Source organism: Pochonia chlamydosporia, chromosome 1 (genome assembly GCF_001653235.2).
Source record: "Pochonia chlamydosporia 170 chromosome 1, whole genome shotgun sequence".
Classification (NCBI taxonomy): domain Eukaryota; kingdom Fungi; phylum Ascomycota; class Sordariomycetes; order Hypocreales; family Clavicipitaceae; genus Pochonia; species Pochonia chlamydosporia.
In genome coordinates, this window is record NC_035790.1 from 7,158,437 (window position 1) to 7,179,469 (window position 21,033).

The 21,033-nt window shown below is 49.2% G+C and overlaps 7 protein-coding genes across 7 annotated transcripts; 3 read left to right on the forward strand and 4 right to left on the reverse strand.

Moving 5' to 3' along the window:
- Positions 1-1,448: 1,448 nt before the first annotated feature.
- Positions 1,449-3,729, forward strand: VFPPC_01884 (AMP-binding enzyme; the record flags this gene model as incomplete). Its single annotated transcript, XM_018281639.1, has 3 exons — positions 1,449-1,875; positions 1,962-3,546; positions 3,624-3,729. The coding sequence occupies 3 exons, from the start codon at positions 1,449-1,451 to the stop codon at positions 3,727-3,729; spliced, it is 2,118 nt and encodes a 705-aa protein (XP_018150444.1).
- Positions 3,730-5,445: 1,716 nt separating this feature from the next.
- Positions 5,446-7,286, forward strand: VFPPC_01885 (thioredoxin reductase; the record flags this gene model as incomplete). The annotated part of the gene is made up of 2 exons (XM_018281640.2): positions 5,446-6,154; positions 6,208-7,286. 2 exons carry the CDS (start codon positions 5,446-5,448, stop codon positions 7,284-7,286), a joined length of 1,788 nt encoding a protein of 595 aa, XP_018150445.2.
- A 232-nt stretch (positions 7,287-7,518) lies between these two features.
- VFPPC_01886 (bZIP transcription factor domain-containing protein) lies at positions 7,519-8,691 on the reverse strand (the record flags this gene model as incomplete). The annotated part of the gene is made up of 1 exon (XM_018281641.1): positions 7,519-8,691. The coding sequence occupies one exon, from the start codon at positions 8,689-8,691 to the stop codon at positions 7,519-7,521; it is 1,173 nt and encodes a 390-aa protein (XP_018150446.1).
- A 4,400-nt stretch (positions 8,692-13,091) lies between these two features.
- On the reverse strand, positions 13,092-13,431 carry VFPPC_18660 (hypothetical protein; the record flags this gene model as incomplete). Its single annotated transcript, XM_018290955.2, has 3 exons — positions 13,092-13,190; positions 13,256-13,343; positions 13,394-13,431. The coding sequence occupies 3 exons, from the start codon at positions 13,429-13,431 to the stop codon at positions 13,092-13,094; spliced, it is 225 nt and encodes a 74-aa protein (XP_018150450.2).
- Positions 13,432-14,687: 1,256 nt separating this feature from the next.
- Positions 14,688-15,427, forward strand: VFPPC_01889 (oxidoreductase, short-chain dehydrogenase/reductase family; the record flags this gene model as incomplete). Its single annotated transcript, XM_018281644.1, has 2 exons — positions 14,688-14,926; positions 14,986-15,427. 2 exons carry the CDS (start codon positions 14,688-14,690, stop codon positions 15,425-15,427), a joined length of 681 nt encoding a protein of 226 aa, XP_018150451.1.
- Positions 15,428-16,215: 788 nt separating this feature from the next.
- VFPPC_01890 (serine/threonine-protein kinase Sgk2) lies at positions 16,216-18,663 on the reverse strand (the record flags this gene model as incomplete). Its single annotated transcript, XM_018281645.2, has 1 exon — positions 16,216-18,663. The coding sequence occupies one exon, from the start codon at positions 18,661-18,663 to the stop codon at positions 16,216-16,218; it is 2,448 nt and encodes an 815-aa protein (XP_018150452.2).
- Positions 18,664-19,747: 1,084 nt separating this feature from the next.
- Positions 19,748-20,786, reverse strand: VFPPC_01891 (protein kinase subdomain-containing protein; the record flags this gene model as incomplete). The annotated part of the gene is made up of 2 exons (XM_022428244.1): positions 19,748-20,025; positions 20,117-20,786. The coding sequence occupies 2 exons, from the start codon at positions 20,784-20,786 to the stop codon at positions 19,748-19,750; spliced, it is 948 nt and encodes a 315-aa protein (XP_022284768.1).
- Between the last annotated feature and the right edge of the window lie 247 nt (positions 20,787-21,033).

The window sequence follows — 21,033 nt, forward strand, 5'->3', positions numbered from 1 at the left end:
AACATCAGGGTTCTGACGAATTGGATCCTGCTGGTAGCACCCCTGCCTCGTGGGTGCATCCTTAAAATGGCTGTCACCAACCAGCTGAGCCATAGTGGGTTGTTCACGTGTAAGTCGTCTGGGTGTTGACAATTTGACGAAGGATTAAGGTGGTGGCCGCTCAATATTGGAGAAGCCAAGTCGGAGGAACACTGACGGAGGAACAAGAACGGAGGAACTGTAGTATGATGAGTGCAGCCGTACTCCGTGGGGTCTCAATGTGCAAGTCGACCGTTGTCAGAGATGCGAACTTTGTGAGCATTGACAGGATTTTTGACCTTTAGGCTGTGACCTTTAGGCTGTCGCCAGCTGTTATGGCACCCCGATGTCATGTTGGACGCGGGCAACCAGAGAACCTGCTTCAAAATGAAGCCAGCCAGATAGACAAGTGGCGCCAAGACAATGGAGCGAAATTGTCGAGCTTTGCACTCAGCCGAGAAAACGGGAAGGAGCAATCACGACCCTTTAACACACAACACAGAGACTCCAATCGGCAACCAGACTCTACCAGATACTTCTATGCACCTGAGAACTGACATTGGGTCCAACGAAGTATGTGGCATCAAATGTCAACCATCGCGGTCGCAAGATTCTGCACAAGATTCTGTATTATATATTCATCTTGAAACCACTATATCATACAGTAAGAGTCTTACCCCAAGATAATCGACCTTCCACGACATGAACCCAATCGCTCGTGCTAGCCAGCCCAAGCGTCTGGTTTGTTCAACACATCTCAGAGTGCCATATGTCAGCCTGCATGTGGCCAGACCAGACTTTCTTCAGGGAGTGGGGTCCGCTGAAGCCCGTCGCTGTCCAGGCCCCACATGCACCAGACCAATGCTCGACGTCGCCCAGCAGAGAGGCATTTCAGGGCAGCAGCTCCAAGTTGGTGCCAGACTGCGCTTTGTACATGTACATTGGCCAGATCCGATGTCACTCTGGCCACTCACAGTGCTTCCTTCCCTAGATTCTGGGGCTACCGAGGCCCCCGGTACCTCGGCCCAAGTACAATCACGGACTCGTGGGTCTGCACCCAGACGCAGCTGTCCTACACATCTCGCTGCAGTCAAACGTCCCCATTATCTTCGGACCTCATGCCCCAATCGAGCAGATGTGCGGCCATGTCGGCTTGCTAACCACCATCAACTATTCGTCTGTCTGGAGACTGGCCTCCAACTTTCCTCCTCTTTACCCCTTCTCCCCCAGCTTTTTACCCCAGAGGCGGCTGCTCTGTTGCATTTGCTCTTTTTCTTTCTTTGCGACCCTCCCCACCGTTCCTCCTCGACTTCTCTTACTGACTTCACCTCCATCCATCCATCCGCGATAATTGGGATTCTTCGGACCCTGGTTGGGAAGTAGAATTTGCTATAGTAATTTTTTTTAGCATCACTTTAATCCTCTACACAATGGCTCCCGCCAAAGATCCCGCCGCGCTCCAGCTCGAGCTGGGTGCCACTCCTCCCCCAGGCTCTCCTTATGGTGTTCCCGTTCCTGGGACTGAGCGACCTGGCCGCAGTGCCGTCTACCGAGGCTGGAGATTCCGCGATAGAGAGCTCCTGACTACCTTTGATCCTGATGTCCGCTCCATTCATGATCTGTTCGAGGTCTCTGCTCGCAAGCGGTCCAACAAGCGATGCATGGGCACTCGTCAATGGAACCCTGCGACGCAGACTTGGGGAGACAAGTTTGAGTGGATGACCTATGCCGAAGTTGCTGAGCGACGTAAGAACTTCGGCGCTGGTCTTGTCGAGATTCACAAGCGCATCGGTTATCCCAAGGACAAGTACGGCGTTGGTGTTTGGTCCCAGAACCGTCCCGAGTGGCAAATTGCTGGTAAGAATGCGCCCAACTCCCAGAAAACGGCTGCTGCCAGGAGGATGGTCATGAAAATGGGAAATCTAACCATGTCCTCCTCTCAGATCTCGGCGCTTCTTCCCAGTCGCTCTATACCGTGTCCCTCTACGAGACCCTCGGCCCCGACGCAACTGAATATATCATCAACCATGCCGAACTCCCCAGTGTAGTCTGCTCGCTTCCTCACATCTCCAAGCTGATTAAGCTTGCGCCGCGCATTCCATCCCTCAAGCTCATTGTATCCATGGACCCCATTGAGCATGGTGAGCTTCCTGGACTGTCTAAGGCCGACGTTTTGAACGACCTCGCTGCTCAGCACGGCATCAAGGTCTACTCCATGGCCGAGGTTGAGAAGATTGGTCTTGAATCTGGCCGCCCCATGCGCCCTGCCAGCTGGGATGATGTTGCTACTATCAACTACACTTCTGGTACTACGGGTGCTCCCAAGGGTGTCGTTCTTACGCATGGAAATGCTGTCTCTGCCAACGCTGCCGCTCGTCTGGGCGGCCATGTCAAGGAGTCGGATGTTCACATGTCATACCTGCCGCTGGCCCATATCTATGGTCGTCTCATTGACCATATCGCCCTGTCGGAGGGTGCTGCCGTGGGTTTCTTCCGCGGTGATGTCTTGGGCCTCGTCGACGACCTGAAGATTCTCAAGCCTACCGGCTTCATCTCCGTCCCTCGTCTCTTTAACCGATTCAACTCGGCCATTCGCACTGCTACTGTGGAGGCTGAAGGCTTCAAGGGTGCTCTTTCAAGACATGTCGTCAACTCCAAGAAGGCTGCCATGAAGGCTCCCCCTGGTCAAGCTTCCAACACCCACTTCTTCTGGGACAGAATCTGGACCCGCAAGGTCAGAGCCGCTGTTGGCCTTGACAACGCCCACACCATGATTAGTGGTAGCGCCCAACTTGATCCCGATGTTCAAGAGTTCCTCCGTGCAGCTTTTGCCAACACCTTCCAGCAAGGCTGGGGTATGACCGAGACCTATGCCACCGGCACGGTGCAGATGTCCGGCGACTTCTCTACTGGCAACGTCGGCCCCCCTATGGGTGACGTTGAGCTGTGCCTTGAGTCTGTGCCTGAGTTTGACTATACCGTCGACGATAAGCCTAACCCTCGCGGCGAGCTCCTGGTCAGAGGCCCTGCCATCTTCAAAGAGTACTACAAGAACGAGGAGGAGACCAAGAAGGTCCTGGAAGCCGATGGTTGGTTCCACACTGGTGATATTTGCGAGATTGACAAGCTTGGTCGCTTTAAGATTATCGATCGTAAGAAGAACGTCTTGAAGTTGTCCCAGGGCGAGTACATCTCCCCCGAGCGCATTGAGAACGTCTACTCGGCCAACACCAACCTGATCAACATGGGCTACGTCCACGGCGACGCCAAGGAGTCTACCCTTGTTGCCATCTTTGGTGTTGACCCCGAGAACTTCCCCGCCTGGGCCAGCAAGGTCTTGGGACGCACTGTTTCTGCTGATGCCAGCGACCTGCGCGCTGCTGCCAAGGACCCCAAGGTTCGACAGGCTTTCCTCAAGATTCTCGACAACATTGGCCGCAAGCACAAGTTCAACAGCTTCGAGAAGGTCCGAGGTGTCTACTTGGATGTGGAGCCCTTTACCATTGACAATGAGCTCCTGACCCCTACGTAAGTTTCTTTTTTCCCTTTTTTCCATTTTTTGGTTAGTGTCCTATTTGGAAAATAGCAATACTAACTATGTACAGGCTCAAGCTCAAGAGACCGCAAGCTGCCAAGAAGTTCCGTGCAGAAATAGACGCCATGTACGCTGAGATCAACAGCGCCCAGCCTGCTGGCTCGGCTAAGCTGTAAAAAGGGAGTCATGTATTTTGGATTATAGCAGCGGTTTGAAGTGGAGCCCGCATATAAAGCCTGAGACTTGTAATTATTTAGTTCCCTATTCGTTGAAATTGGCGTATTCTAGAGAATTGTGGTCTAGAAGAGGACATATCCAATATATTCAAACAATTTAACGAGTCAAGCCAGTATCTGGCGTCGTTGGGGCCTATTTATGTGGTGCATGGCATTCCCTCAAAGTCAGAATCCTACTCAGGTGCAGAGCATTGCCGAAAAATACAATACAAAATGTATTTTTGTATTGTATTTGTATTGTATTGTATTTAAATACAATACAAAATACAATACATAGGATCTTAGATGTATTGTATTTAAATACAATACAATACAAAATACAATACATAGGCTAGGCAAAAAATACATTGTATTGTATTTAAATACATTATATTTATAGAGACTAGTTTTACTTTTATAATATAGATATTAATAGTAATCTCCAACACGCTGCTGCCGCCTCCGGAAATGGCGGCACCCTCAAACGGGGAAAGTGCACTCGCCGCCATTGGCGCGCCCGACCACGTATGCCCCACCTTTCCATGCGACAGCATATATAGACTCGACCTCCCACCGCCTCGCCGGCTTGTACTCTTGACTTCTCAACCCTCCAACAATCTCCTGCTTCTCCTCCTCAAGGCCCGCTTGGTATCCTTGTGCCTCGCCATGTCCGTGTTGTTACGCTTGGTCTGAGTCGGTCCTTTCATTTTGCACCCCTGTCATGATGCATTCCCTTGCTGCGGCCAAATGGCGCACCAGGTTTGCTCTCCCATTCTCTCCAGTTCGTCCTGAACCCAAAATATCGGATGTTCTCCAGCCAAATAATTGACTTCTCTTCGACGTTCTCGAATGATGGAGTGATATACTCTGTAAAACAAGAAATCACCAGTTAGGTACGGCGGAAAATCGTCCAATTCATTTACCACAACGTTCTTGGTCGTACTGACCCTAGACAGCAGCCGCCTTGATTTGGGACACGACGCTTGGGCTCGGCCGGCTGCCCACAGCTCCTCCAATAGCAAAATTGCCTCATACATACCCCTTTTCATGTATCTACCAACACCTCGACGAGCTGAAGCGAGCTGCAAAGTACCCATGTGGCATGACACGTCATCTGGAATGCTGCAAGGCTGGAACTTCTGACAATGGAGACTCCTTTCGTCAAGCGAACGAGCTGAGCCGAGCTGTGGCATTTTGAGGGCGCGACACGTCATCAAATGCCTTGAAAGAGGGAACTTTTGAAATTGGAACCCCCTTGCATCCGTGGTCTAGTCCAATATCCGGCCCAGTACAGATGTGCCTCGTCACGCCGACTCCGCGGGGCGTTGATGAAGAGTCAGACCGACTTGGTGGACCCAGCCAAGGCGTCCTTTGCGGCGATATTACCTGGACGAGACAGACGTCCGGAATTGCTTCTCAGAAAGTGCAGCTTCGTAGTTTCTTGATTGGAGGGCGGCAAGGCAAGAGCTGGTAAGACTTGCCTTGTGGATGTTAATCGCAGTGTAAGCCGGACATGGGGGCCGGCGAGCGACACGCAGTCCTACGAAGAAGGTGATATAAAACTCTTGGGTTATTTTTCAGGTATATAAAGCTCTATACACCGTTATATGTTCCTTTGGACAAATATCTTTATTTCGCAAGTTTTGCATTGCGAATTCACATGTATGTGCTGTCATCATGGCAACTCCTGTTTCACTTCATAACCAGCGCTTTTGGACTCCGTCATCGCACGTCCACATGAACTATTCTGGCAGCAAACGGCTGTCCGCCGCCCAACAGCAGAGTTCTCCATCACCAGATAGAGCTGAGAAGCCGTCACGTAAACCATCGTCACGGTCAAGCAGTCATGTGGTCGACGATCAGACGGCGAAAACGGTTGAGATTATATCAATACCATCCGATGAGGAATCTGATGTGGAGGGTGACAGCCATGATAATGAGCCGCAGGAAAGACTCACGCATGTGTCTTACCGGTCAAACCCAGCGAGCATCCTTCGTCAAGGTAGCATGATGCCTGTATGCACAAAAAGCCCCAGAATGTTGACTTGGGATGAATGCACTGGAGCCGTTGACAATCACGAAGCATCAGCCGATGGAGTTTTCCAAGAAAGGACCATGGACACTGCTCATGCTTCGCCTTCTCCTCGGGCTAGATCCGTGGTGCGAGATGAGGATGCTGACAGCGAGCAGACATCAGCTTCTTCCGGGCGACAATTTTCTGCGGGCCTTCATTACACCCCGAGGCAAATTGAGAAGGCACCAACCAGCAAATCTCTTTCAAACACTGCCGACAACTCTGAGCACGCACATCCGGACGATACTCTTCCATCAGTCGAGGCTTTTGCGGCATCTGCCAAGGAACAGGCTGGAGACACACATCGTGTTGGTACGTACCTGTGGCATTTCAATTGCTAGAATCAACAGTAACCAGACTTCTAGGCGAGCACAATAGACAGACTAACCGCGATGACGGTCATGAAGGTGTCGGTGCTCCATCTTCTCCCTCAGCGCCCACATACCAAGCAGCTCCTCGGAGCCTAAGCCCGGCTTCCGCGCAGTCTACAACTTCCTCTGCGGCTAGTCCCTTTCATTCGCCACGGACGCCTGGATCAACTCGAGCCTCAACACCGGCAGTATCGCAACAGGCTAACATGTCATTCAAGAACCTGTCATGCGATCTGGAGCCTATGCAGATAAGCTCCTCTCAATTAGCAACTGAGGATGTTATGAACACGCTTGGAGATCCATCTCCGGTGCCGCCTCAACTTCCGGATAGCTCTGATGTCGAACCGAACATACATGTACAGATCAATGGCAAGAATATGGAATCGCGGTCGGGCTTGTCCCTTTCTCAACGGCGAACCCAACCTACGGCAATAAACGAAAAATCGCAGTGGCGCCACAGGGACGATTCACATAGGCAAGACGGTGTCCGTAGCCAGAGCGACACAGAATACTGCCCTTCATCAACAGACGATGAAAACCAGGATGACGACCGTCAGGATAGTGACGAAGATGGAGTATTTCAACAGGATTCACGCAAGCGCCGTAAATCCGGTCGCCCCTCTGTTAGACCCAGGTGGCCTAGTAAACGGCACTGTCCTGATACCTCGACCAGGGAACGTCGGCCACGGGACATGCTCCCCTCTGATATATCGCCCCCCTCAACCGACTGTATCGACGGTGTAAGAGCGGAGTTTGAAGAATGGGCCTTGCACAATGTCCGGCTAAAGCGTACCATTGTTAACGACAGAGCAACGTTCCAGTTACAGTTCGACTGGGACTTGTGCATGAAACACGGCCACGTAGTGCACCCGAGGTCAAAGAGAGGTCAGAAGCCAGGACCCAGCGCGAGAGCAAGGTTTACACAGGAGGAGGACTGCCTTCTCATCCAATTGAAAGAAGAACTCAAACTTTCGTGGGCAGACATTCATGCACGGTTTAGCGGCAGATTCGCATGGCGTTCAAAAGAGGCTCTTCAGGTTCGTTACTGCACCAAGTTGAAGTGTCGTGGGTGATCTCTGGGTGGAGTTTGCCAGGGTTCGTCAAATTTTAGCACCTACGACTAAACGTTTGCCTCATTGGCTGAGATTAGTGGGCCAAATCACTTCGCCCAGCTTGAACACAGTCGGCCATCTCACATATGGTCACCTATCTTTGAGTTCACGCATATTGACTATGATGTTGGGACGCTCAGGCCGTGAAGTCGAGAGAAAATTGGGATTAAATAAGATGAGTGAATGCTTTGAATCAGTGCAAAAGTAATCTAGCCGCATATACTTGCTTGTGCCCGCGCTTCACGACAACGACAGTTCGGCTTGATGGCCTAAAAAGAGAGCAATTGTTAATCACAAGATGAACTTGCTGACTACCAAATGAAACAACTTCGTTGACGAAAGCGGAAGCGGGGCCCTTCTTACAGTGATTATTTGACGGATACTCCTTTTCGAGAAAAACGTCCTCCTTGGCGCCGCTTTGCCTTCGGGCAAACTTCTCGGCTGCACCGCCGATCCAGGCGTCAACCTTGTCATCATGACATCCCGCGTGCCTAATAAGGTCATTCTTCAACTCCAATGTTTCTCTCAACAGATTTCCGTACTCTGCCCTGAGAGCGCTGTGCCTGGCCTCAAGAATACCTTTCTTGGTTGCGAGCTTCTGCTCCCACTCCTTGTTTCTCCTTCGAGACTTTATTGCTGATTTACGGTTACGCTCAAGACTTGCGCTTTTTTTCACGGGTCTTTTCGGTTTGTCGTTAGATGCGACAGTATGGCTGCCGCGACATGTTCCGGTCACTTTTTCTGTGGTTTGCCGGCAACGCCTGGTTGGTGCCAGTGTGTTCGTATGTGACTGCCCATCTTCTGTTTTGCCACCTGAAATAGACTGCGATATTGGAGATGAGGGGTCCTCAAAAGGAACCATCGCGTTTATATGGGATTCTGTAGGCCCAACGCGCGCGTTGTCTGGGATATGGTCCCCGTTGCTCTCAATACCAGTCTCTTGATAGCAGGACGGGTCTGGGTAGCAGTCAAATCTGCCACTGGCGAGACATTGAGATGACCAAGCCAGCTCTGGCCCTATCGCCACGAAGTAGGGAAGGCAGACCTCAAACTCTGACAGATCATTGCTCTTTGGGAAGAAAGTCGCTTGTTCTGATATCATGAGGTCCGACCCAGGTAATTTGTCAATGAACGGTCCGATAGCTGTCATATTGTTTTCTCCTTGAGAAAGTCTGTGTTCGTTCAACGGTATCGTCGTTCGGTACACGGACAAGTACTTTACTATTGCGAGGGCCGTGATTGCTGTAGACAGACACGAAGGGGTTATGATCCAGACTAGAGTTCCAGTCCGGGTTGCCTGGCGTCGCGGACCGTATCGGAAGACCGCTGGAACAATGATAAAGTCGCCACCGTCCCATTGACGCATAGCGAATTGCACAAAGCAAGAAACTGAATGAGCAGCGGAAATGGGCCAAATCGTCATCGATGAACCATGATTTCGATTTTTCCGACATGCACTAATAGCTCGGAGTGAGGCCAACCACTGTCGCACACAAAGAAGGTACCGCCCAAGGTAAGCTCACGGACGAATGATATACGTTCACCACGTCTGCTGGGGTTCCGGCCCATGTAACAAATTATGGGGAAGCTGGAAACAGCACCAACAGGAGAATACTGGCTGTCGGAGGCTGCTCCGAGCGAACCAGGACAACACAAACAAATGATTGTCCATCAGCACAGTTTGCACAGGGTAAGAGCAAGACAACTATTGGCTGGAGCAAATGTCCGAATCTTGATTTCATGGAGGGCAGAACTGAGTGGTGTCAGCCACTATTCCGTATGGGATGTTTTTGAACTGGCCCAGCGTTGGAGTTGGGTGTGCGCCAGTGTGGCAAAAAGGTTGAGGAATGTTGGGATGTCCAGTGGACATGAAAATGTCTGCTGGGGGTGGCGGACGATGATAATCAGTCAATTCGTTATGTACCAAGGACATGGCTGGGAAATAAAATTCCTCAAGGCCATGCAAAACTTTTTGGTATCGGTTTGTTCTTCTGCAGTTCCTGGAAACTGTCTGGTCTCTTGGTTAGCTATGCGCTAGAAAGCAGAGGGGCCGTCCTCCCTCCCAGAGTCACCCCCGGCAAGATGCCACCCAATGACGATGCAGTAGTCCAATCTCCAGGTTGTGCTACCAAAAAGGTACATATGTAGCTTCCCTGGGACACTGATAAGGTGGTTACAGAGGCCATTGACAGTCACTCATGGCGCGGGCCTAAACCGTAGCGACAACAAGGCATATAGTTAGTTTAGTGATGGCGCGGCCATCACATAAGCAGCATGAAGTGACTAACAAGGCCATCTCGGGCAATACTTATTCCTCGGGGAACAAGAACCTACCTAGGTACCTAGGTACCTTGGTAGATATTCTTGACCCCTCTCACCACCTCTGGACTCTGCACAACATAGTTCGCTTTAATGCTCACAAAGGGCTTTTAACCGTCTTTAACTTGGGCAATATGGAGCAAAACTATCGTGCCTTACTTCCTAAACAAACTCTAGAATACATAGAGCAAGATGTTGCGAGTTTTGCCGGAAACGTAAGTGAGCAAGGTTCTAAGGCTGTGGTTGCGGCATGCGAGCCGTGTCGTCGTCAAAAGTGCAAGGTACGTTTCTATCAGGGCAATGCCTAGATGCTTCAACGCACTCCAGTGAAACAAACAGTCAGCTTATCATGTCGCACCCACCAGTGTGATGGAAAGCGGCCATCCTGCACACATTGCGTCATTCAAGGCTCAAGCTGTGTGTATCTTACTGCCGCTGGTGAAACCCGATTTTCTGCATTGAAGAGGAAGTATAATTCGTTGGAAGAAGAACTCGAAACTCTCCGGAATCTTTACAGCTACATCCAAAGTCGTCCACTATCTGAAGCGTACGACCTGGTGGCTACCATTCAATCATGTCAGGATCCTACCGAGGCAACACGACGATTTCATTCGCATGACGACAGCATTAGGGATATGAACGCTTTCGTCGAAGCGGAAACCTCAAACGTATTCCTAGGCAGTGGAAATGTAGAGACGAGTGTAGCTCCAGCACATTATCCAGTCCGCGTCCTGGCTTACCCCTGGACGACGGTTGCTGGAGATGAGGTTGTGTCACAGCTAATTTCGCAGTTCTTTATTGCCGAGCGACCTCTAGTCTTGCCCATCGTGAATTCCCCACAGTTTATCGAAGAGATGAAAGGAGGCGACACCGGGGTCGCGATGTATTGCTCACCTCTGCTTGTTAACGCAATCTGTGCACATCAATGTGTGAGTCATCTCCGCTCAGTCCATCATCCAGAGAAACGATTTAAACTTAGAGTATGCAGTTTCTGTCACCTGGTGAATCATCGCAGAGTACAAAGCGCCGGGAAATGGGTCAGCGCTTCTTAGACGAAGCTTACGTCTTATTGAGAGGGGGGAAAAGCCGAGCGAATTTGGTAATGGCACAGGCACTGAATTTGTTGTATCAAGCAGAGCTTGCAAAGGATATTCTGGATGTTGCCGTTGTTTCGTAGCGTGTTATACGACAATAAAAGGGTAAATCAAAGGCAACTTGAAGAACACAAGGGACGAGGGACAGATGAGATTTGAGACATCCGTACTTGCGTCCAAGGATTGTTTCCATTATTTAGAGGCCTTGGCGCTTGAGAAATTTTTGAACTGAAAGGTGCAAAAGGTAAATTAGGGAAGTGGCGAGGAGGATATGTGTTGGCGGGAGCAGGTGGGAATAGTGGCTGCCGGATGCATCTCTCCCCGGTGCCGTATTTTTGCAGCACAATAAAAACATTCGCCTGCAAGTTAACCCAAGTTCGGTGAGTCCTATTAGCTCAGACCGAGATCAGATGTGAAATGGTTCTGCTTTGTTGCCACAGCCGATAGAGATGCATTGTCAAAGTTGACTAGTTTGCTGAATGGGGGACAGGTGCTGCCGAGTCCCACGAAGGCATTCGGTATTAGAGAAGGGCTAGATGCTTGGGCATATGGTGTTCTGCGGGCAGAGAGGGAAGGGAAATTAAACAGGTAATTGTATGACAGCATAAAGAAGCCAGCAGCGCGAGACAACAGAGCGCAATGACTAGCATGGTTCTACTGCTTTAATCGGGACAACATGATTGCGCCATTCCCATATCCGTAGTGCAGCGATGTGGTATACGTGGAAGACTCTGTATCCTAAGAAAGTAGATACATGCTTAAAATTTCACGCATAATGCAGCCATCAACGCTAGATATAGTATTGACGACGATCAACTCAACAAGGGTTGTGAAGGCTACAAGCTAACTGCGGCCGCTAATCCATCAACAGAAACTACGATCCGGATCTTCTATATCTAGCCGCTCAATCCCGAAGCAGGAGATAAGTGGTCGGAGGGATTGTAGGTTATTTCGTTCTTATCACATATACGTGTCATACTGAGCTCACATCAACGTCATTTGCGGCGCAATCATAGACAGGCATACTAGACTTGAGATCCCCAAGATCTCCATACTAAAGACAGGAAATTGCATCCTAATCAGATATGCAATTGTCAAGTTTTCAACACTCATACAATGGTCCAAACGCGTAATCAGAGTCGAAAAGCTGATGAGACCACTGTGGCTGAGCAAAAGCCTCAAGGCCAGGCGACTCATAATGCTCAGTCTCAGTCGCCTTCGAAGCCAACGTCGCACAATTTGTTAGGGTGCAACCACCGCGGCCAGAAACAGGAAAACGAGGATGAAAGAAATTCGGATCCAGAGTCTCCGTCAAATAATACCGCAAATAACGGCCAAGGTCTTCAGCAGATGCTGCATAGAATCTTAGACAAGCATGAGAAAACGCCATTGCAACAACTGATTGACGAGAAATGGCCCGCCAGCAATATTGTCATGGTTCACATTCTAAATGCGCTACTTTCATCAACGCGTATTTCACATCACATTGCTTCAGAGACATTGAGATGTCTTGTAAATGAGGATTACCACGATCTAACCGCTTTGCACGAGTCATCCTGGCAGAGGAGAACGGAAATCCTTACAAAAGGGGGATATACTCATTACCGAGAAAGGACTGCTACATATCTTGGAGACCTGGCATATCTTATGAAGCAAAAATATGGTACGGTATTCTGGCATTAGTCGGCTTGTGCCTTTGATACATCTTTGCATAGTCATACTAACCATGTAAAACAAGACAACGACGCGTCTAACATACTATACACAAAAGAGCATAGAGTCAAGTTACGAAGCATATTGAGAGACAGGTTAAAGGAGATTAAGGGACTAGGCCCAGTCGGATGTGACATCTTCCTTGGCACTGTTCAGGGCTTCTGCCCAAATGTCGCACCGTATTTGGACCAGCGAAATCTAGAGATGGCCCAGAAAATCGGCTTGTCTGACGATCTGGATGCCATGTTTCGGGCACTGCATTCGAGTCCTATGGATATGGCGAAGCTTCAAGAAGCGCTCACAAGTGAAAGATTGGATCATTAGAGGACTCGGTCAAGTACGCTCAGATCGCAATACCACGCTCACCAAAGCCTCATCGCCACCGACAACAACCGGAAAGCCTCCCTAGCTGTACACCTATTTGTAAATCTTTCCGTTTATTGACCTTTTATTTTGCAAATATTAACGACCAGGTTCTCCGCAATAAGGAAATGGTAGGAACGTCTACGGAATGGCGTTTTTGTTCAGGTCGGGATACTGTCCTCATGGATTAAATGAATGATACTTTAATGTTGTATTTAATATTTCAGATCAAAATACCAATACTACAACATCTACCAGCTATCTTGATGCAGCCGGCCTACTTGGACCCGCCCTTTCTGCCAGCTTCCCTAGCCTTCTCGCTTCCAGGTTCAAATGAGCCATGAGATGCGTGGCCTCCTTGGGAGGCAATGTCTCTCTATAACAAATCAGACTAAGTTGAGTTGATTTCGTTCCACCATAGTTTCCCAAGAAGTCACATACCTGCTTATTGGCATCCATGGTAGCAAAGCCGCTTGACTGGCTCGCCTGTCCTCCCTTTGATGCGATCTCCTGGACCTCGTCCTTTGGGCTATGGTAAGTTAGCTTTCATCCAAGCAAAATGAAACAGACTATGAATACCGGTTGGCAAAATTTCCAGGATTTTGATTTCCAGCCATGTTGGTTGTACTGAGATTTGTTGGATTTACTATACTTTAGGCTCAATGTACGTGTTTCTCTTAATTTTTCTTCAACGTCTTTGAACATTTAGAACAACACCGCATTTATACCGGTATATTGCGTTGTAGTAGCACCACTTTAGTATTAGTGACGAAACTTGTCGTCAACATTCTGTCTGTGGCAAGCCTGGGCATCCATGCTGACGTAGAAATACGACATAGATGATGCGGACATTTTGGACTCAACAACAACCTCTCTCACATGATAGAACTTTGAATGCTATCACGCTATACTATCTGCATCTATAGACTACACTATACCAATTAGTAGCTTAAGATCGTCCGGTGGGGCCCTATTTTATGGGCAAGTTGTCCATTTATATCGGTTCTGCCATCAATAGTTTTGCCGCCGTCGGTTATTCCAACGCTAGACTTGAGATTGCGTAGTCTGAACCTGATCGCCCGCAGAACGAGTAAGCAAAGGATTAAGCACCGTCCCTTCACTCGTGCCCGCTAGCTTCCTTGTGTGGCTATCGTGTATCACAGAGCGTCCGGCCACTTCAGACCATGCCATTTATACACCAACAGAGTAGTATTCACTAAGACATAACTTGATTTCGTCTATTTGTTTTATTGGTAAGGGGGTTTTTATTGGGCCACGTTCAGTTGTTGCACATGATATGCACTGTAATTTTCATCAACTCTCGTTCCACGTCGTCAATATGAATAGAGAATTATGTCACGCAAGACGTAAATGTGACGTCGCTCATGCAACCATATCGACCTCATGAATGACACCAACTCAAAACGCAATACGGTACAACAAGTAGTAAACTGTTTATTAGCCTTTCATGACGTCAGGAGAGCAGATATCTGGCCATTTTGTCAATGCCCGCTCGTGGATAAATGGGACATATATAAATGGGCTGCAGTTGACTGTGAGAGGCAATAAACTTGAGTTAGAATTAATCACTCAACCCGATTTTAGTTGAATCCAGATTTTGATATCTTTAACTCACCATGGAGACTGCAAAGGAAACACTTCACAAAGTCACGCAAGCTGGTAACAATGGCGGCTCAATCCAAGACAAGCCTGGTCTCGAACGAGATATGACGACAAAGCCGACCAAGGTTCACCTGCAACATGGAACCGAAGGACAGGCTCCATACATCCCTTGTGGAAAACTCAAAGGCAAAATGCAGTGATTACTGGCGGTGACTCTTGAATTGGTCGGTCCGTGGCCATCCTATTTGCAATGGAGGGGGCCAAAGTGGCAGTTGTCTATTTGCCGGCTGAGGAGGAAGACGCACAGCATACAAAGGCTCAGGTCGAAAAGAATGGCGGTGAAATTCTCCTCATTGCTAGTGACCTAAGCAACTCGATCAATTGCAAAGATGTCGCAGAAAGGGTAAAGGCTGCATTTGGCACAATCCATATTCTAGTTAATAATGCTGGTACTCGAAATGAAAAGGGAAGCATTTCTGATATTTCCGAGTAAGTGGATCCAAGGACAATAAAAGGGATTCCTATGTTCAAGCTAACCACTTAAACAGAGAGCAATGGGCTTCTACCTTTCGCGTTAATATTGATTCTTTCTTCTATCTAACCAAAGCTATACTACCATCTATGGCTCAAAATGGTTCCATTATCAATAGCGCTTCGGTAGACTCATATATCGGTGTCCCCAGCAGACTCGACTATGCCACAACCAAGGGCGCTATAACTGCTTTCACTCGCTCACTCTCCAATGACCTGGTTAAGAAGGGTATTCGAGTGAACGCTGTAGCTGCTGGTCCTGTTTGGACACCTTTGGTTGCGTCGGGTGTTGATAAACCTGGGCAACACGGACATGGCTTAGGAAATTGGACGCCAATGGGCAGAGTGGGCCAACCTGTCGAGATTGCCACCAGCTATGTCTTTCTCGCAGCAAATGAGTCTCAGTTCATGAGTGGGCAGACACTGCATCCAAACGGGGGTATTGTGGTCAATGGCTGAATGATCTGGCATGTTTTGGTACAGGATGCTTGACTTTTGTGGTGTTGTTACCAGGCCGCTTGCAGCAGTAGTAGCATTTGTAGATAGGTCTGGAGGGAAATGTTGAGGCGCAAGTAGGAATCAAGGTGGCGGTAAGCTTAGAAGCATGAAATTATCTCGTCGTCTTCAAAGTTTTTGATTGCTAACCTATGGGGAAAGACTGAACCTTAGCTATGGCGAAATTAAATTGGAGATTGTGCATGAGGATGAACAAACCAGTGCTGTATATGCTTAGTTCTTGTCATTTTTCAATCCCGTGGTTTTGTCGCACTTTTGGCCATCTAAATGGTGCAACTAGAGCCTCGTTTTCTTCAGCCGATGAGAGCCGAGCACCGACGTGGTCAGCTTCAGTTCTTGTGGACCAATCCTGCTGCTACGTTACAATTGCAGGCACCAGACGATTCCAGAAGAGCACGAACAATATAATTTCTCCTGTCACATTTATTCTGTCGCGGCTAGAGTAATATTCCTTGAATCTCAAGGTTGAATAGCTTTAGCTGACACTCAATGAAGGGGGTCTCTCTCGAATCAGCGGCTCGAAGGACAAAGATTTCCATTTACCCCGACAGTACATGTCATCGTGGTCTCAATGCCGTTTGCGAATCTTATATACAGATTTGAGAATTGGACACCCCGCAATTTCGTGCCAGCCTTTACTGCAGTCATTGGCATCTGCTCAACTTGGGTACCATATAAGGATTAGATAATCCATTGCATGCAGACAAGCTCATCCTTATTTGAGTGATACCTCACGTCTTTACCTCTCCCAGCCCAATCTCTGCTATAGCATCATCAAATGCTTTGATAATTGGATCGTACAGAATATTCGGATCCTGTGGAGTGCCAGTGAAGAGACCATCCTTATGCGGGAACAAGACATCTCTTATTGCCCTGCACAAAGGTTTGACACCGTCGAAAACTTCCGGAAACTCTCTCAGAATGACTTCTAGCCCATTTTTGTCCATATCACCACGCTTGCTTTGCGCTATGTCCTCGTAACCTCCAGTATACCACCGCGATAGCATGCTTTTTTTCGGGCGCCGACCTGACGCTCTCGATAATGACCAGCCTCGACGAGCGCAAAGCCATATTAGAACGTAAAAGAATGCTTCGAGATCGTGGCGATACGTGTGCGAAATTCCTAGAAGAACTTCAATTGCCATGAATTCCATCGTGCCCGTCCGATGTCGGGCCCCACTAGGACCTTTGCCTTCTTCCTTAGCCAAGTCAAGGTCGATGAGCATGCCCTTGAAGCCATCAGCATTCCCCGGGTTGGTGATAATGATATTGTTTTCGGAAATATCTCGGTGCAAAATTTTCCCGTCCGTGTAGAGTGATTGATGCACTTTAATGGCGTCCCGAAGGCCTTCGAGGAGCTCGATAACAGCCTTGAACTGGCTAATGGACCGTCCCGCCGGCGAGATGGCCAATACGCGAAAGATGCGATTGGCATATGGTGTCTGATCGTGATCTTGGTGAACAAGACTAGTACCTTGCGGTTCTTGGACGGAGTAAGTTGCTCCGTTTTCTACGTGATCTGCCTTGGCCAGCTGGCTATTCGACCGGGATCTCTTAGACGCATTGCTTGACCAATCCGTTGACTTCCTCTTTCTGTGTCCGCTGCTGGCAATGCTAAGGCCGGGGAACTGGCTAAAAGAGTGGCTTAGTGGGGGTTGCGACTGCGAGAAGGACGTATTGGCACTGCGTGGCACGCCGCGAAACTTATGCGGAGTCGAGAAGACCAGGCCTTCTCGCAACTTACTTATGCTAGTGACTTCTTCCTGGTAGCCAACCACTTTCGCAATACCCTTAACACCGCGTTCGATAGCCTTGTTAAGAAGATCAGCCTCCGGCGGTCGCATGCTGGAAGTCCAAGAATATTTTACGACCCTGTCAAATTCTGCGGCTCCAGTGGCCCTGGCGAGGAAGCAGGACGTGCCACGGCAGACAATAGCTCGCTGATGGGCGATCGGATTGGGGTCGAGTTCCAGCTGACGTTTCCGCTTCTTCCCGCGAGTTTCAACAGGTATGGTGACAAACAACTTGTTGTCTTTTGCTTTGGTAAAGGTGTCCAGGCCTAGCTCCTCGTCATTCATCATCAAATATGCACACATGACCCGAATGAACTTCTCAGGATCCTTGTGGATGTCAAACGTAGCCCCGCTGTACGGCCCAGACCGGTCAAAGATCCATGTCTCCATCTCGGTACCGGTCAGAGTGAAGGCGTGCACGAATGATCGCGTAGGCTGGTAAGCGAACACGTTTCTCACAGCGCTGCCAACCTGAAGCCATAGGCTCTTGTTTTTCTGGTCGGACTGTTTGAGCTCGCCGACGACCAACACGTGTCTCCAGTCGTGCTTCGCATCTGATGCCTCATCTCTTCTCATTTTGACAAAGAGATCCAGTTGCCGTGTCGCCTCAGCCCCAACTCTTTTGCTTCCATTGCTTCTGAAATATGCAGCTCGTTCGGCTGCTAGAAACTCTTCCTGGAAGTTGAGCAACCAACTACATATCTCGTCCTCGCCGGCCGCGTCAGGTAACTGTGTCCATCTCTTATCAATGTCGCTATAGCGACTCTTGACGCTCTGCCAAATCCGCTCGGCTCGCCTGTTCCATTTGTGCCCTTCAAAATATTTCTTGTGGAATCCTTCGACCGCACGGTGCGTACAGTGGCGAATCTCTTCGAACACACGAGGCTCAATCTTCCGTCGCGTTTGTTCTGACCCTTGCTGCGAAGCGGACGAATGGGTTATTGGGGTTTCGAAAGACGGCGGGCGGCTCGGCGGCGGAGTCGAGTGAGAAATCGATAGGACCAGGGCTACGACGGCAGTCCATATGTCAACATCTGATGCCCGCTTGATCACAAGCTGCGATAGTGGCCGCAAAAGCTGGTACTCAAAATCTCCTTTCTGTACGCGTTGACGAACTGCCATGAGATCAGAGCCAAGGGCATCCCTGCCGGTTCTTGATGCGAGTAGCGGTGACACATCGGAAGCGGACAAGATAGAGAATAATTTGCCTATCGCGGCCACGAACACCCTTGGCCGTTCTGGTGCATCAGCGGTGTCATCTATCTGAGAGTTTTCGCGGTGAGTGTTTCGTTCCGCCTCTCGCAAAGCTTCGCATACGATGCTGAGTGCATCACCAAGAGGATTTGCGTCGATGATCCCCTGCTCTCCCTGAGTGAGGTGATCCATCCTGGAGTCTATAAGAAACGGTAGAACATCATTACCCGAACGTGAGATTTATACGATAATCGGAGCATGTCATCCACGAGGGACCAGAAATGTGAAGAAGATGAAGTTGAAGGACTAAATAGCGACCCCTGCCCAAATCACTAGTTCTGTTCTGCTGAGTAAGGTAACTAAACCGTCTTCAAGTGGGGATCATCAAATCGGACACATTACGCTGGGGCCACTTGGCTTTGGTGTCCGCAATGCTCGCAGCCTTACGATTGTTCCTCTTCATCAGGCATGAGAGACCACCTCCTTCCGGATTTGTAAATACAGGATGTATCAAGAAAGGATATTTCCCAGTTGATTCTTTTTTAAAGTCTGAGTGGATGAAATAAGCAAGAGCTGGTACCTGGCTAATAGGTACTCCGCCCCTCATTGCGGGACCTGGTGAAGGAATGTCCTAACCGGTCAGAGCTGGATGACAAGGACACTACCCTGCACACCAAGTTAAATTTGCGTTTATCTAAAGATTTACTGTTCTTATTATACTTTGTCGGGCTTTACTGTTGGACAGGGAACTCAACGCCAAAGGGTAGTTGCATTTAAATAAGCTGCATTGCTTTCGTGTTAAATCTTTGGGTTTGGCGGTATTTGAGGTGACTATGATCGGGACAGTCCGTCACATGCCCCATTCGCGCCGGAGCTTTGTTAGGCGCACGCCAGGTAGCGATAATGGGCCTAAGTTAACTCCGTGCTGTCGGCATCGTCGCACTCCTTACACACCTACTCACTCCACGAAAGATTCCATCTGCAGCAAGCAGAATTTTCTCGGTAGCGCCAACACCATCTGCTCAGGGAGTGCATACTCGTTATACGAGAACAGGCCGACAGATATGCTATGTGGGCGTTCGCCAGGCTCAGCTCCTGACCATCTTGTCTTTGCAAGATTAAGCCGCTGTTGGATTGGTGTGCACCGTCGAGCCCTGGCAGGCAAAGTGCACCATGGAACAGTCTCGCGGCTTATCAATTACCTGGGCCACGCTTGGTGAGTTTAATAATTGTACGGGTATGTTTCCTGCCACCAGCTCTGTAACTTGCTTCTCCTCTACTGGAATGACATGCTTTCAGGGTGCTTGATAAACTGTTTTATGTTTCTAAGGCCAACGAGATCACCTTCAATTGTGTCTGCTAGCTCCTTCGGCACCCAGCCTTCAGTATGTCCACCACCAAAGTCAACAATCCATGTATCCATATTTCTGTCAACCAGTACATTAGCTGGTTTGGCATCACCCCAGGATATGCCAGCGGAGTGTAACTGGCAAAGAGTGTCCCGAATTTGTCCTATCCATCGATCCTTTAGCGTGTCTGGCGTTTCTGGCTGTACTGCACATGAGAGCGTCGCCACCACAGTCCACATTAGTGAGTAGAAGACCATATACTAGCCCAGTTCCGTCCTTAACCAGTCCCAACAAACGTGAAATGCGAAGCGACGCATCGACTGACGCGTTTCGGATGGCCTGGTATTTTGCAAGCTCTTGTCTGAGACTCCAATTGTCACCCAGGTGCATCATCTTAAGAAAGGCCTTAGTGCCATCCGGTAACAGAACCCCCCTTGGTACATGAGTCGGAACCCTACCCTGATTTCCGTCGTCGATCCAAACCTCGGACGGGAGATAGGTAGGCCACTGCCCGTAATACTCTTCGCTTAATGGAGTGCCATATCTTGATCCGCTATTTCGGCCAAGGGCCATGGGCTTTGCAACCAGCTTCTCATAGATGCCACATATCTTGTAGTGGTGCGTTTCGGGGGTAAGAAAATCTTGCACAGATCGCTTAAATGAACAGGATGAAGGCTTCATTCCATGAAATATTGGGAAAAGAGGCTCGGCGGCCCAATCATAGAAGTCATCAACGGTATAACCATCGAGCTCAAAATTCTCAGCAACCTGCAAAAAGAAAAGATATCGTTGAAGGAGTTGAGGAGATGCCTCGAAGTTGCTTCTGGATAATTGGAGGACAAAGCGTATCCAGTTACACATGATGACTATCTGCGAGTCGGTGTTGCGACATGAAAATGTAAAGCTGGTAACTTCCCAAGACGCGAGCGCGTCGTCGCCCGCTCGGCCCGTAGATTCGTTTCCCATGGTGGTGGCCTAAAGGGTAGGAGATTTTGTGGCAAAGATCAAGTTGATTGAGGATGGTGGGCAAAAGACATGGTCGAAGGTATGGGCCAGGTCTTATGTAGCCACTCAATGCCCCGCTGTTGGCCGCAGTTGGTGGCCAATAACTGGTATCCCCAACTCCTGTGCTCTTATTCGTCTACCAAGGGCGGCTCACCCACTGACCGACGCGGGACTTGGCCTTGGTTGACTAGGCGCGCGGTAACTTCAA